The 15,956-nt window shown below is 44.3% G+C and overlaps 1 protein-coding gene across 2 annotated transcripts; it reads right to left on the bottom strand.

Moving 5' to 3' along the window:
- Positions 1-1,139: 1,139 nt before the first annotated feature.
- LOC306914787 (pre-mRNA splicing regulator USH1G-like) lies at positions 1,140-15,742 on the bottom strand. 2 transcript variants are annotated; one of them, XR_013788744.1, is made up of 6 exons: positions 15,435-15,742; positions 6,766-7,014; positions 5,884-6,097; positions 4,667-5,484; positions 2,331-3,739; positions 1,140-2,227 (listed from the first exon to the last, which is right to left on the bottom strand). XR_013788744.1 is itself a non-coding variant. In XM_079491986.1 (5 exons), exons 1-4 carry the CDS (start codon positions 15,596-15,598, stop codon positions 4,669-4,671), a joined length of 1,443 nt encoding a protein of 480 aa, XP_079348112.1. In that variant the 5' UTR covers positions 15,599-15,742; the 3' UTR covers positions 2,258-3,739; positions 4,667-4,668. The 2 variants fall into 2 exon arrangements, 1 of the variants encoding a protein (XP_079348112.1); XM_079491986.1 differs by lacking the exon at positions 1,140-2,227 and having other exon boundaries at positions 2,258-3,739.
- Positions 15,743-15,956: the final 214 nt, after the last annotated feature.

Below are 15,956 nucleotides of genomic sequence, written 5' to 3'. Positions count from 1 at the left end.
ACACCTCATGATGGGATGAATATGGACAAAGCCAGTATTTTCCTTTTCTTTTAATAAAAGATCTATATGTCACTAGGTACATACATGTGAACAGGAATTGGGTTTTTTTTTACAAAGATTGGTTATCTTTCTGAACATAAAAATGCACATTCATGCACGGTCACACTTTCAAGTGCCCAGGCAGACCTTTAGTGAAATATTACACCGCCAGAGCACCTGAGATAACAGTGTTATCTAGTTCTCGTTTTCACAAGAAAAATAAACTGTTTTACTGGGGAGGGGGGGGGATGGGAAGGGAGGAGGGCGCTCAGATCGGTGAACCAATAGGATCCACTGACTGATCCAGGTGTGGTTACGAAATTCCACAGGAAAGGTAGTTAGAAGGGTAAGTGTACCAGCTCAGACACAATCAGAACTTAAAAAAATCACACCCGTGTGAAATGAGGGGCGCTCTTGTCATCGTACATCAATTTACGTTAGCGGACATTTGACATTGCTACATAAGGTGGTCCCTTATTGGCCAAGCGCTCCCACCAACCATGTGATTGGTTAGCCGATTTGCTCGTTTACATATGACGTAAGTTTTCCCTTCAATGTCAATGGAGTTTAATGTTTTGATGTTTAAAGGTATATTCAGTGATTTGACTTAATTCAAATATCACTTATTTTTTCTTTTTTTCTGGATAATCCTCTCTACTATAGAGTGTGCTGACCATATAAGGAGTTCCTCCCTGTCCCCAGCGAGCCCCTGGGGTCAAAAAACCCTAGTTTCAGTTTTGGTGGCGGGTGGCAAAGCCTTCATCCAATTAGGATGAGAGGGGCCTTCCTCCAATCATGATCGAGTGGGGGCGGGCCTTGGTGCACATGCTGTTGGCCTGTTGCACTTCCCCCCACTGTAGAGCGTGCATGTGCACATTTTGTTACCGGGGCGGACTGGGTGGTTTTCCAAATCCCCCAAATCACTGAATGCTCCTTTAATTTACGTCATATTTAGGGGAATTATCAGCTCTTATCATGGATCATCTCATACTGGCCATTGGCCAATCAGAATGCCTGTGATTGGTTGGCTGATTTGCTCGTTTACATATGACGTACATTTTCCCTTCAATGTCAATGTTGTTTAATGTTTTGATGTTTAATTTAAGTCATATTTAGCGGAATTCTGACGTCATTTCTCCGTTCATCGTCAATGGTAAAGCTTGCATTTGACAGGAATTATCTTACCGTGGTCAATGGCAAATCTTGAGACTTGTGGGTACAAACGCTGTTAAGATCACACCCGTGTGAAGTGAGAGGCGCTCTTATCATCGTACATCATCATGCATCATCTCATACTGGCCAATCAGAATGCCTGTTGCCACAAATTTACGTCATATTTGGCAGACATTTGACCTAATTTCTCCTTTCATTGTCGATGGCAAATATGAGACGTGAGGGGACAAGATGACGTACATTTTCCCTTCATCGTCAATGGCATTTAATGTTTGTGTTGCGGACATTTTACGTCATATTTGGCGGACATTTGACCTAATTTCTCCTTTCATTGTTGATGGCAAATATGAGACGTGTGGGGACAAGATGACGTGGGGACATTTTACCTAATTTCCATAGCGCCGGTCCGATATTAGATGCAGGGATGAAAGAAATCCCGTGGCCATGCACTTTAAACAGGCTGGCCATAACATCAGTGCTCTGAGATACGTCGGCTCCTCATGGGTTAAATGAGGAATTCGACCTGAAACCAGTCTTGTAACATGTCTTGTCAAATTAGGGCGTGTAGGAGCTATTATGAGCTATTAATAGCTAATGAGCTATTATGATTGACATAAGGTATGTCACTTTAATGGGCACTGCACAGGTAGTGGGCGTGTCACCGGGGCTGGGGCGCTGCCACTCTACTTTCATGGCGTTTACCTGTCACTTGGGGAGGGAAGTTGGACAGAGAGAGGAGGTGAGCGTGGGAGAAGACATTTCTGTTGACCGCATCTAACGCACTTTATCACCATTAACATCCACGTTAGACAGTTATAGCTAAAAGCCTTTGAACAGTTTGTAACTTACGTGTGGTGACTGAATAAACGGTCAAACTTACAGCTGGAGTGGACCTGCTTCATTTGCGTGCGCGTCATACAAAGAGTCTCTTAACTCTCATGTTTAGCTCCTCGTGGCGGCCCTTTAAACCGCCGCAACAGGGCGGAATCCCAGGTTTCTCCACTCACAAACTTGACTGTTCTCATGTTTAGCTCCTCGTGGCGGCCCTTTAAACTGCCGCAACAGGGCGGAATCCCAGGTTTCTCCACTCACAAACTTGACTGGTGTCTCTCACAGACGTGAGAGACACCAGTTGACGTTGCCCTAGCCTGATGTTGCCCAGCACTTGGACACGCTGTTTCAGTATACCTGACGAAGGCCGGTGAGGCCGAAACGTTGTATTGCTTTGTCCCCTCCGTTATCAATAAATCCTTTTGGGAGCCTTTAAAACGGTGTGCGGGTCTCCTCTTTCCTTTCTCAGTCATGGATGTGCATGCACCTCTTGACCATTGATGTGTACCAGCTTGCCTGGTTGAGTCATCATTATTCTTCTCTATCATGTCATGGTGTGTCTGCTCTATCAGTACTGTGGTCTGTGTACAGAACAGTGGTCCCCACTCCCCAGGTTGATTCTTCATCCCAACACAACAGTGGTCCCACTCCCCAGGTTGATTCTTAGTCAGGGTGGTGGTCCCTGGTTCACAATCAGTTGACCCTTGCTCTAGTGCACACTTGTATAACCTCAGTGTTGCTTTTTTTCCCATGAATAAATATCCTTCCAACATCATAGTCTGTGGCTATTTTCATCCATTATACACATCAAGCTATCTTCATATAGTTTGCATGTGTCATTGAATAAATAATAAATAAATGATATCACTTAAACAACTCTTTCAATAATACAACTGTGCAATGAAGGTTAATGAATAATAAATAGCATATCAGGGGATAAGGTTAACGGGATATATTTCACTTTCAAATAAAATAAACATATAAATATAAACAAAATATATAAAAAATAAATGATAAAAGATAAAGAAAAAACACGGCCCCCTCACGGACACGGCCACGCATTATTAGAACAACATATCATCAGTCACCAGCCCAGAACCAAGGGCGGCTGTTTTCAATGACTATATCATGGTTAAAGTGGAGTTTGAAGTCACAAACATGTTTAAAAGTGAAATATCCCTTTAAATACATAGAGATATACTGTAACCGTTTCAAAATGGCAGAAATGTTTTTTGGAATTCTTTCAGGCACAACACATGTCCACGTGTTTCACGTGTGGCAAGGCTTTCCTAAATATAAAAAAAATGTTCCTTTGCGTCCAGCTGCCAACACATTCCATAAAATCAGCCTCCGGCGATGATGAAAAAGGGTTTTTAAAGTTTTTAAAGCCCTATTTTGACCACAAAACCCCAGGGGTCAATACTTTTTTTCTCCTCTACACCAAACCAAGCAAACCAGGAAAACATCCAATCCACAGTGTTCACAACAAGCCCAGCATAGGATACGCTAGTAGTCACTAGGGTTCATGTGGTTAGTCAAAGAATTTGGGTCTCTCTGGAGTCTCCTTTATCTAGTGCCAGGAAGTATATCCCCATGGATGATTAGCAGAGAGAAGGACATGTGAACAACAGCTGCTGTGGCGCTTCGTAAAGACAAGACCATGAACTGTGTATCACAGCTTTACTCTATTTCTCTCCTGTAAACACAGTAACAAAAAACATAATATTACAATATCATATTACACTCTAATATAAAAGTAAAAGTAATTCTAATACTAGGATGTTTTTATTATATTCCAACAGCCTACCAAAGGCCATATATTCCCCAAGTGTCCACTAGATGGCCCCGTTACTCAATATAACAGCAAGCTGCCAGCTCTTAGAAAGGCTAGTCAAGTGAAATGAAATGAAATGATTACTATATTTACCCAGGGTATCTGGGCTAAGCTCAAGAACTTGTTTCCAGCCAGGCCCTGCTCATAGAACATTTCATCATGGTGGTTCAATGCCTTGTTCAAGGGCACTTCAGCGGTGGTCATTTTAACGCGTCGGACCGCTGATTCGAACTGGCGACCTTCCGGTATCAAGACCGCTCCGCAATCCGTTCGGCCACCACTGCCACAAAGTGAAATTCAATGACTAAATAACCGTACAATGAATTCCCCCTGTAGACTTTTCACATCAAAGATCAGATTGGGCTACTGGGGTGATCAATTGGTTCATCAGAAACGATCATTATTATTAATTATTGTTTGATTTGCATAAAGCTTTTCTCACCAGATCGTAATAATTACCTTTATTATTCATATTAAAATTACTGACTCATTAGTGTGGTTGCCCTAATAGTTTTTTATTATTACATTACTGACTTTTTCTTAGCTTTTTATTTTATGCAATTATTCTGAGCATGAGAAGTAAAAGTTATTTATTTATTTATTCCATTGTTTGGCACTGGGTGATCATCCCAGCATTGGAAAACGGCTTAGTGATCAAAGAGGTTGCTGACCCCTGGTGTAGACTGACTCTTATTCAACGTGTATCAATCAATCTGTGAGGAACTGAATGCTGAGCGATACTTCACCATTTTAAAACATTTATATAATTCCATATACTTAGTTACTGACCTTCAAAGCGCAGTGTCTTCAATGGCGTCGGGGTCACCAAGAGTTTCGAGGCGTCTCTTGCAGGCTTCCAGCAGCTTCTTCCTCGGGCCCAGGGGTATATGGATGCTGTTCAGGTCCTTGTCCGAGCACAGCAGCAGGGCCTCGAGGTCTATCCTCTCCCTTACGAAGATGGGCATGAACTCGCCGAGGCTCTGGGAGGCCAGGAAGGTCTCCAGGGGGCTGTTGTCCGGCTCCATCTGCTCCTCCAGCTCCCAGGGCAACTCCTGCAGGTTCCTCTCCTGCAGGCTCAGGGCGCTGCCCACGCTGTCCTCGTCCAGGTTGGGCGAATCGTGCCGGGGCAGCCTCCCGCGGAGGTGCACGTTGGGCGCCCTGCCCACGGGTTCGCTCCCGGCCACGCTGCCCTCGTCCCGCGTCCCTATGCCGAACATGCCCCCGCTCATGTAGTTCCTCCTGAAGACCATGGTGCCCAGCCCGGGTCTGGTGAACAGCGAGTCGCGGCCAGAGTCGCCGCTGATCTCGGAATAGGCGGCCTCGTGGAGGCCAGGGTCGCTGATGGCACGGGAGATGGTGTCATCGTCGTTGTAGCCACGGGGGAACATGTCGCGGATGTTGAGGCGCGGGCCGCGCTCCTTGGGGTTGGCGTCGTACGTGCCTTGTTTGAGGAACATGACGTCGCTGCCGAGCTGCAGGCCCGAGAGGGAGCGCACGCTCTTCCTCCCGTCCTCGTAGATCTTGAAGGTGCCGTCGGCGCCGTGCTTCTTCTTGTCCAGTTTCCTCTGGATCTTGGTCTTGCCCTTGGATGTGGAGTGCAGGGTGGCCTGGGAGGAAAGGGTGGAGTCAAGACAAGCAGCCATTACAGCCATTACAAGGCCATAAGCACAGGATAAATACACTGAAGAATGAAGAATTTAAGGCGACGCATTTGATTTACAGTTTCAGTTAATAATTATTGTTGTGGTGTAGTAGTGAAAATAGCCGATCTACAAGCTCACAACACGGCGCGAAGCGACATGTTGTACGCTTGTAGATCTGCTATTTTCACTAGTTTGGGTCCCTCCCTGGGTAAAAAAAATCTCTCTTTTGGGTCACGGGCGCGCACGCACGCACGCACGCACGCACGCACACGCACACACCCCTGCAAGTATGGCACGCACGCACGCACGCGCACACACACACACCTGCGAGTATGGTACACACACATACACACAGACACACACCTGCGAGTATGGCATGTTGGCGGTGGTGACGGTGTTGAACTGGGGCAGCTTGCGGCTGAGCGTACTGCCGCTGGTGTAGCTGGAGAAGCTCATGGTGTCGGCGTCACGGTCCATCGCCGCCGCCTCCTTCAGGAACTTCTTCTCCATGTGTTCGTGGTGCCTCCTCTGGAGCTTGGCGCACTCCTTGATGCGGCGCTCGGCGCCGCGGAACGCCCTAAATAATAATAATAGTCTTTATTGTCCCGAAGGATATTGATCTTCACAGGTGTGTTCAAACAGCCACAACAAAGCAACACAGTACAGAAAACATAACATCAAGACAATACAAAAACATGAGGTCCCCACTGCATACAGAACCATCCTATCGGCTGGGTTTGTTTAATGCAGCGATGGCTGAGGGGACAAAACTCCTACTAAAATCAGACCTTTTTCCATGGCAAAGGTTCTGTATCTTTGTCCTGATGGCATGAGGTTCAAAAAGCGATACAGGGGATGATCAGTGTGATGTGATATTGAAAGTGCTAACTAGAGATGTCCCGATACTGTATCGGTATAGGCCCTTATTTACGGCAGGTAAATAAAATGTTGGGGCATGTGGAGTTTGCTTTCGAGTTGCCCAAACTGCAAGTGCACATATGAGTGAGGAGTCTGCTATAAACACAACACGAGATAGCTAGATAGCTATAAACACAACACGAGATCACAACACTGGTATCTGTAGTCAGTATCGGTATCGGTTAACACAGAAAGTGTGGTATCTTGATCGGATACGAAAAAAGTGTACATCCCTAGTGCTAACCGTGTGATGGCCTTATTGTTCATATCAGAGAGTGTGGGTGTGGGAAGTACGATGATCTTGGAAGCAATACGGCTAATACTGACCGGTCCTTCAGCTTCGTCACCAGCTTGGTGTTCAGCGTGATCTGCTTGGCAGCGATGCTGTCCAGGTAGCGCACGCAGTCCATGTGGCTCTTGGTGGCGGCCATGTCCAGCGGCGTGTGGTAGTCGTTGTCCAGGCACCACACGTTGGCACCGAAGGCCACCAGGAAGGACAGGCAGTTGTGGTGGCCATTGGCAGCTGCCAGGTGGAGCGGGGTGTTGCCCCAGATGTCGCACTTGTCCGGGTCGCCCCTGATGGACAGAAGAAGCACAGGGCAGGGTGAGAAATGATACCGATCAATGTTACTGTAAATAAATGGTAAATGATGCATATATATAGCACTTTTATCCAAAGTGCTTTACATAGATTTTGCATTACATTCACCCATTCACAATCACACACACACATTCATACACCGATGGCGGAGGAAACCATGCAAGGCACCAAACCTGTAACCTGACTCCGCCAGATGGGGCAGCAGAGAGTACACTGGGGGGAACCCAGTGTACTCTCTGCTGCCCCATCTGGTGGAGTCAGGTTACCAAATCAGGAGCAATTTGGGGTTCAGCGTTTTGCTCAAGGACACTTCGACACCAACTCTGGAGGAGCCTGGGATCGAACTGGGAACCGTGCGGTTCCCAGTAGACACATTCTTAAACTGTGTGCCAGGGCTAGAAGGCCCGGGAGGATATTGCAAGTGGGCCACCAAATAATTGGAAAACACTAAGATTCTAATCTATTTTTTTTAATGCAATACCAATAAATAGGATCTTAAAATATAATAAAGATTGTTATTAGTTTAAATCGATTGATTGATCATTACAATAAACTGCATGGGTGAGGAGGTGAACGCTTCCAAAATGTTGAACCAGAAAAGGCTGGGAACCACTGCACTACAGACAAGACATACACAGAACAGTATTGTTGCTGAATACTAAAACCTGTCCATGTTGTGGCTCTAATTGCCGCTCATTCTCTGAAATAAGTGCACTATAAAAGGACAGAATGTTATGCCATTCTTTTTTTACATTTCCTTCTACTCTGTCAGGATATATATCCACCAGGGGGCAGCGTATCCCAAGCTTGAAGATCATAGTCATTAGGTATAGTTGTCTCCACCAGGCCGAAGGCATGGGGAGAGAGTATGTTTTGCACTCCGTCCGTCCGTCCGTCCGTCCGTCCGTGAACAGCTAATCTCCGGCACCGTTAACCCGGTCGATGCCAAATTTTGCACACACACTCCCTGGATGCCAACGATGAACCTCTGCCCCAAGTTTTCCAGAACGGCCTGTTATAGCGCCACCAGGAGGCCGCTTACGTTTTTGGACAGTACACATACAGATTTTGTCTAAACATCACGCAAATTGGTACACAGTCTCTCTAGAGCCATTCAACGAAACGGGTCTTTCAGATTTCTCAGACTCCATCCTGATTGGCTAAGATTGGCTTCCAAAGTTCGCAGGAGTGCTCAGTTTCAAACAAAATGCTGCAAATCATGAACACATCATGTGATTTCCATGAAATTGCGCACGCACATTCCCACTAGGCCGAGGAAGAAATGCCACGTGAACATTTTCAACTCAGCCTCATGGTGGCGCTATAACTGGCCAAAAAGTGTTTTTACCTCCAACTGCACGGATTTGTGGATAACTTTGTATGCCAACTCCCTAGAGGCCAAGGAAAAACCTTTGCCTGGAATTTTTCACATCTGCTCTTTATAGCGCCACCAGGAGGGCGACATATGTAATACACATTTTCTAATATTACTCCTTCAGATGTTATCCAAATGTCACGCAAATCGGTACACATGCTCTCCATAGTCATGTGATCAAGACGGGTTTGTTTGATTTCTCATAATCCACCTTCATTGCCTACGATTGGCTTCTAAACTTTTCAGGAGTAGCCCACTTTGTACCCGTGTTGTACAAATCGCAGCAACTACTCAACGCAGCGTCCGATTGCGGTGAAACTGTGCATGCATATTCCCACTAGGCTGAGGAAGAAATGCCACTTGACAGTTTTCAAATCAGCCTCATGGTGGCGCTACAACAGGCCAAGTGTCTCACACACACACACACACACACACACACACACACACACACACACACACACACACACACACACACACACACACACACACACACACACACACACACACACACACACACACACACACACACACACACACACACACACACACACACACACACACTACTCCTAAACATTTTGCCAAACATCACACACACTCCTATCCTCCTGGTGGAGACCTGTGCCCAGAAGGGCACTTTTTCTAGTTTTGCATGTTTTTATTTCCATTCAGTTTCGATCCAATTCGTTTTTAAAGCTAATTTTAAATAGTTTTATTTTTTATTTTTATTAGGCTTAGTATTAGGTTATTTTTTATTTTATTTCTTTTTTTAGGATTAGTCGTAGTTTTTCTTTCTTGTAATTGTTGTTGTTTGTCAGGTCAGGTATTGTGTAAATTAAAAGCTCAACAAAACATAAAAGTGAAAAAATAAGTATTCACAGTTTAAACTGACACAACTAATAATAGCTGTCCACACTCGTGTTCCATGGAAACTATCTTGATTTGTAGTCGAGGGTCCGACAGTTGGTTTTAAATCCCTAATGTGTGTCATACATACCTCAGGTATTAGGGTGTCTGTTATACATTGCTCTGGGCTCCAAAAAGCCCTCCCCTTCCTTCCTGCCTTTGACCCACCCACATGGCCAGGCATTAGCTAAGGGCTGATCAATAATTGAAGTGCTGCTGCAGGTTAAACATGACAGAGATGACTTTGAATTATTCATCATAACATGTCAACTCTTTTTTTTCTCGGACACCCAGAGAGACACAGTGACCATGCACGGTGAGGTCACCACCTTCCTTTCAACTTCCCGTCTGTGACGCCACACCTTGTTGTCATTAGTAGGTACCGTATAGTAACACTCTCACACGTATCACATTGCCAGTTACATAATGACAAATCAGCCTGATTGGTCTGTTAACATGCCGCTATAGGTTGAAAGTACGGTAGACCCTGCCAATACAGATGCGAACACCGATATTAGGGATTAAACAACGACACAGTTTTTGCAACGATACCTCAAGTGTTAATATCAAACACTTGTAATAGTAAATACAATATAAATAGTAAATATTTTACTATTTAACAATACACTTTATTGTCCACAATTGCATCACTGCACTGAAGCAGTAAATTCCCACAGGGACTTTAATATATAAGAATCACACCCATGTGAAGTGAGGACCGCCCACTGTATTTATATTAGCTTGATGGCGTCTCACGTCGTCAATGTTTGTTTAACTGCTGCCCTAAACAAACAATAAAGTCCATAGACTTGGCTGCAATTCGATTTACGTCATAAGTACTCTAAACAAACGTTCATAGACTTGGCTGCCATATGACGTAATTCTCAAAAGCCATGCATTGAAGGGCTAGCTAGCACCCCTCAAAAAGAAAACAAAAATGTTCAGACAGACAGACAGACAGACAGACAGACAGTCAGTCAGTCAGTCAGTCAGTCAGTCAGTCAGTCAGTCAGTCAGTCAGTCAGTCAGTCAGTCAGTCAGTCAGTCAGTCAGTCAGTCAGTCAGTCAGTCAGACAGACAGACAGACAGACAGACAGACAGACAGACAGACAGACAGACAGACAGACAGACAGACAGACAGACAGACAGACAGACAGACAGACAGGGGGGAATACCTGGGGAATGCAGGTATCCCAAAGCTCATGCAGGCATAATGTTAGTTAAAAACTCAAAAACACAAAAGGGCACAGGTTATAACAACTAACAGAGGTTACAGGCCGGGAAGGTTACAGTATACGGCATATACAAATCATCAGCTGGTTGTATTGTTAAAGAGCCTATTTCCTGTTTGGACAAAACTAATTCTTAAATCGTTCATTCTTGCAGAGCAAAGAAATTAACAGACCCTTTGCTGCTTTTCTAGGCCTGCCATGATGTTGTGGAGAGGATGACCTTCATCATGATTCACTCCAAGCAACTGTTTCAGCATATGCAATTATGCATAATGTAATGTACAGTTTTAAAATAAAGTTTTTATATCAGTGCATATACAAAATGGTATCCGTGACTGGCGGCCAACGCCGGCCATATCTCATTGGGTAGAGACCATTATGGTAATAATCAGAAGGATGCTGGTTCATGGTCACCCCATTTATGTGTCAAACACAAAGACAAGTTAACCCCTAATGCTGCGCTCACACAGACAGATGCAAAAGATGCAAAGCTGTAACACAGGGTAGGCTATTTGTAGCTTTGCATCTTTGTAGCTGAAGTTGAAACTAGCTCAACTTTTTGTAGCTGTTGTCAGTGTTGTCAGCTACAAAAATGGGATGCATCTTTGTATGTCGCTGGCTTCCATTGAAAATAAATGATAGACTGTATCTTTGCATCTGCCTGTGTGAACGCAGCATACCCGCTCCCTGGGCATTGTATTAATAACACCCACTGCTCCTAATAGTTAGGATGATTTCACATATGTGACAAATACCTAAAAACTACTAAAGGAGACTAAATTATTGTTATTACCATCATTATGATAGGCCAATATCGGCCTGTAAAACGAGCCTACCTATAAATCGATCGGGCTCTAGTTCAAACTAAAGCACTTTTTGCAGTGTTAGGTAAAAGGGTAATTAAATACGTTGCAAAGAGTCAGCCGGGAAATGCCTCGCTCTAGAAGTAAGAAACGGAGAATCACAAACAGTAATTTGACCATCAGAAACTCTGCCAGGAAGGGCAAAGTCAGACACATTTAGCTGCCAACAGTATCACGTGTACGTTGCTACTAAATAACAAATTAAATCAGAGTTGCTGCTAGAAAACTAAATAGAAAATGTGTCGTTTGTCAGAAGACGCATCTGCTGCAAATATAAATTACAGAATTGCTGCTCACACTAGCAAATAATACATTGTAATCTAGAGATTGTTTCTTTTTTTTGGTTGTTTATTGTTGTCTACCTTTTGCCATGAAGACCGACCCCAGCCCGAGTCATATCCACGCGGCACATCCTCCAGAGATTAACGAGAGAAGAACATGCCCAATCCATCACAGTGACCTTTGCTTTTCTAATAATCCTCCTGCGTTATGTTACTCTCCAGCAGTGGCCTTAACTGGCCTGACTTTACTGCATGCATTATAAACCTGTCACTGAGAGCATGACTTATACTAGGACACTAGCACAGCCCCACTCCCTTCTCAGTGTCTCTCAGCCACAGCAAGCCATCACTGCATCTTTTAAATTCATAGAAAATACTATACCCTTTCTAAAGCTGCTTTGTGTAACCTCTAACAAAAGATACTGTCTCGTGCAGTGCCCCTGTACAAAGGGCCTTTTACCCAACTAATCACTGCAGAAGATAGACTTACAGTACTGCTAAATCCTCTTAATTCTGTCTATTCTTTTTCATTGAAATACTGAGCGCAAACTCCATTAGGCTACGAAGACATTGTGCTATACAATGAGAAAATGGCTAATTAGTTGTGTGTGTGTGTGTGTGTGTGTGTGTGTGTGTGTGTGTGTGTGTGTGTGTGTGTGTGTGTGTGTGTGGGTGTGTGTGTGTGTGTGTGTGTGTGTGTGTGTGTGTGTGTGTGTGTGTGTGTGTGTGTGTGAGAGACTCTTAAGAGTGCCGATGTTATCTTTAAGTAGCTGCTAGGTAACTTACAATGTGGGTAAAGGAGTTGCGCCCCTTGAGTAATTGATCTGTATTAAAACGGCCTCTGTGTTGGATAACTGAATAGGATTTACATGGTTACCAAAGAGGTGCTGCTGTTGTGTAATTGCTCAGTGCATCTCACAATCAAAGCACCATCAATGGCAGCCACAGGCTAAGGGATTAAATACAAAGTCATATTGTGTACACTGACTGGAGACCAATCAGCTTGCGATGGTGCGTGTGTGTGTGTGTGTGTGTGTGTGTGTGTGTGTGTGTGTGTGTGTGTGTGTGTGTGTGTGTTGTCCATCCTCCATTTACTAGGGAGGCAAATGACCTTTCTCTGTAATTAGGCTGTAAACTTGAATAGCAGACCATCTAGCAGCACTGATTTGATGCTTACGGGACCGGATTATTTAGGTGGCATGTTGTGGTTATTTCTTATGTGTTCACATAAGATATGCAACTAAACTCCAATGAGGCAAAGTTATATTATTGAATGTCAATAATATAACATACATTCCCTAACAACCTGCATTATAATACTGGACATTGTCGTATTTTTCTTTTCAATTCATTTATTTGGTTATTTGGGATGGACAGCATGTATTAAATGAAAAAAACACATGATGCAATGTATTAATTGTAAATACACTGGATTTAGAAAAATATGTTTTAATTTCATTTCATCCGTAGTCTCCAACATAAAAAATATGTAATATGGAAACAAAACAGGCCTACTACATCAGTACAATCTGTCACCATACATAATATAATAAATACATCACAGGAATCAGGGACACAGGAATTACAATCTTAGAGGGAGGGTGAAACAATGTAGTCAGTCCGAGACCATGACAAATGGTATACAGTACATGGTTGGTGTTCTAGTAACTTTTTTAAGTGACAGTGCTGTAAGTGATTATTTTTGTTAAAAAGTTCAAGCTCTATAATCACTGCTAGTGTTTGTCCAGTAACAGGGGTCTCGCCATCTCTCCAGCAGTCCATACCTCCAGAAAATACAATTTCATCCTATCAGACAAAAGATGCCATTTTATCAGCTGAAAGTTATTCCAGTGCCAATTTAGTCTTTTTTTTCCATTATATTTTATTTCCATCACTTCCAAAAGTCCCAATCTCACTTTGGTTATCCTCATGTCATTTCTCTATCCTGATTGGATGACATTGGTAATTGGTATGCCAACGTCAACGACCTAAACATAACCTGTATATTTTGTCTTGTTTGTTTACTAAAGAGCTGGGTAGGGTATAGCAGAGAGTGAGACCCCTGTTACTTAACAAAATAATGGATGGCTATCATACATTATTTACTATTGAAATATTGAGCTACTTAACACTTATTGTAACAAAAACAAAACAAACAAACACAACTTACAGCACCTTTTAATTGGAAAGACTTTTCCAGTTGTATAGGTTGAGGTTCTCTCCCCTAGTTTACGGATACTCTAGTATCCGTTTTGGTAACGAGGGTCCCGAAAGGGGCTAGCTGCAGGGAATACGAGACATCTCACCCCGGTGAGTTGTCTTCACTTTTTGACATGTCGGGGTGAGATGTCCGGTCAGCTCACCCCGGACATCTCACCCCGGAAAGTGAAGACATCTCACCCCGGAAAGTGAAGACATCTCACCCCGGTGAGATGTCTTTACTTTCCGGGGTGAGCTGTCTTCACTTTCTGACATTGCGGGGTGAGTTGTCTGTACTTTCCGTGGCACCCATTACAGTAGGCATAATTCAATTTCGGATCTAACTATCGGTTCCTACAGACGTGCGCAGTCACGGCTAATTATTTATTTATTTAACAGTAAAATCCGGTGAAACACTTGTAAGGAGTAGAGCGTCTCTCTCTCTCTCTCTCTCTCTCTCTCTCTATGCAGCATTGAGGGGGGGGGGGGCCCGGGGGGGTCGTTTGTGGATAATGTTTGCGCTTCAAAGGCAGAGTACCTTGATCGACTTCCAGCTGCGTATGGTGTCAGAGAACAAGCTACGCCGCTACCAGCGAAAGCAGACCAAGGCTACACAGGGCAATCTGGCCCAGTTGTGGAAGGACTTGGAAAGGAACGATCTGACCATCATGGACATGCTAACTCTCGCTTCTGAAGTGAATGCCCCAGTGTGGAGATGAGCACACTGCACTGCACAACTTTTGACCAAAATGGGACAGCACACTGCACACAGCACAACTTTTTTCTTTCTTTTTGTAGATATGACAACTTTTTAGTGCACAACTTTTGACCAAAATGGGACAGCACACTGCACACTGCACTGCACACAGCACAACTTTTTTCTTTCTTTTTGTAGACAACCTTTTAGTGTTTTTGTAGCAAACTGATGTTTTTTTTTTTTTTTATGACAACTTTTTACTATATTTTTTAGTTTACATTTTTTCTATACTTAACTTTTTTCTTTCTTCTTTCTTTTCTTTTTTTGTACAAACTGATGTTTTTCTAAACTTTTGATGTTTACCTTTTTTTTATATTTTTTGTACAAACTGCTGTTTGAACTTTGTTTACAATGTTTCTATATTTAAATAAACTACATTACATTTGACCGTACATTTGACTCTTGTGTTATATTCTTGTGAAATATTCAGTAAAGTATAGCTCAAAGGCTACATATTCAGTCAGACTTTTGGTGAGTTGTCCTGACAACTCACCCCTAAACGTGAAGACATCTCACCCCGAAAGTGGCCAAAAGTGAAGACATCTCACCCCGGAAAGTGAAGACATCTCACCCCTAAAAAAGCAGGGGTGAGATGTCTTCACGTTTAGGGGTGAGTTGTCTGGACAACTCACCAAAAGTGGCTTTAGGGGTGAGTTGTCTTGTTACCGCTGCAGGCACCCAACCCAACCATCATCTGTCACTACAGGTCGCAATTCGTGAAAGCACATGTTCTGGCAACGGGGCGCAAAAGCCATAAAGCCAAGCAAGGTTTACAGAGAACTCACCCCCTCGACACGACGAGCCTGAGCGCCTCCAGGTTGCCGTGGTAGGCAGCCCACAGCGTGGGTGTCATGCCATCCTCGTCCGGCGCGTTCAGGTCCTTCCGCGTGGCTTCCTTCAGCACGTCCAGGTAGCCGTCCCGGGCCGCGCGGTGGTACCGGTCGGTCATTGCGACACTGACAGACCGTCCGTCGGGCCTCAGGGGGCCAGGGGCCTGGGCTGGCTGGATGGATCACTTCCAGGGAACGTGGTTCGTTTGCCTTGCCATTAGGGCACGTTTCCCCTGACCCTGCCCAGACAGTAGGCTGCTACGGCGTTCGGACCACTGTCGGTGTTGTTTTTTTCTCCTTCCGGGGAGAAGGTAAGGGGGAGGGGGGGGGATAGAGGGGGGGATAGAGAGAGAGAGAGAGAGAGAGAGAGAGAGAGAGAGAGAGAGAGAGAGAGAGAGAGAGAGAGAGAGAAGCTGCAGGGAAGGAGAGACGCTTGTGCCGTTGCCATGGCGACGCACACACGAGGTCAGGTGGTTG

Source organism: Electrona antarctica (assembly GCF_951216825.1).
Source record: "Electrona antarctica genome assembly, chromosome: 22".
Taxonomy (NCBI): domain Eukaryota; kingdom Metazoa; phylum Chordata; class Actinopteri; order Myctophiformes; family Myctophidae; genus Electrona; species Electrona antarctica.
The sequence above is the reverse complement of the archived record's forward strand: the minus strand, read 5'-3'. Positions and strand labels throughout refer to the sequence as shown.

Bases quoted from the DNA above. Each gene is read 5' to 3' on its own strand.
- LOC306914787 (XM_079491986.1), bottom strand. From the start codon at position 15,598: ATGACCGACCGGTACCACCGCGCGGCCCGGGACGGCTACCTGGACGTG. The intron at 7,015-15,434 runs GTGAGTTCTCTG...TCTGTCCATCAG, and splicing joins AGGCTCGTCGTGTCGAGGGG to GGGCGACCCGGACAAGTGCG. The intron at 5,485-5,883 runs GTGTGTGTCTGT...CTTTCCTCCCAG, and splicing joins CCAACATGCCATACTCGCAG to GCCACCCTGCACTCCACATC.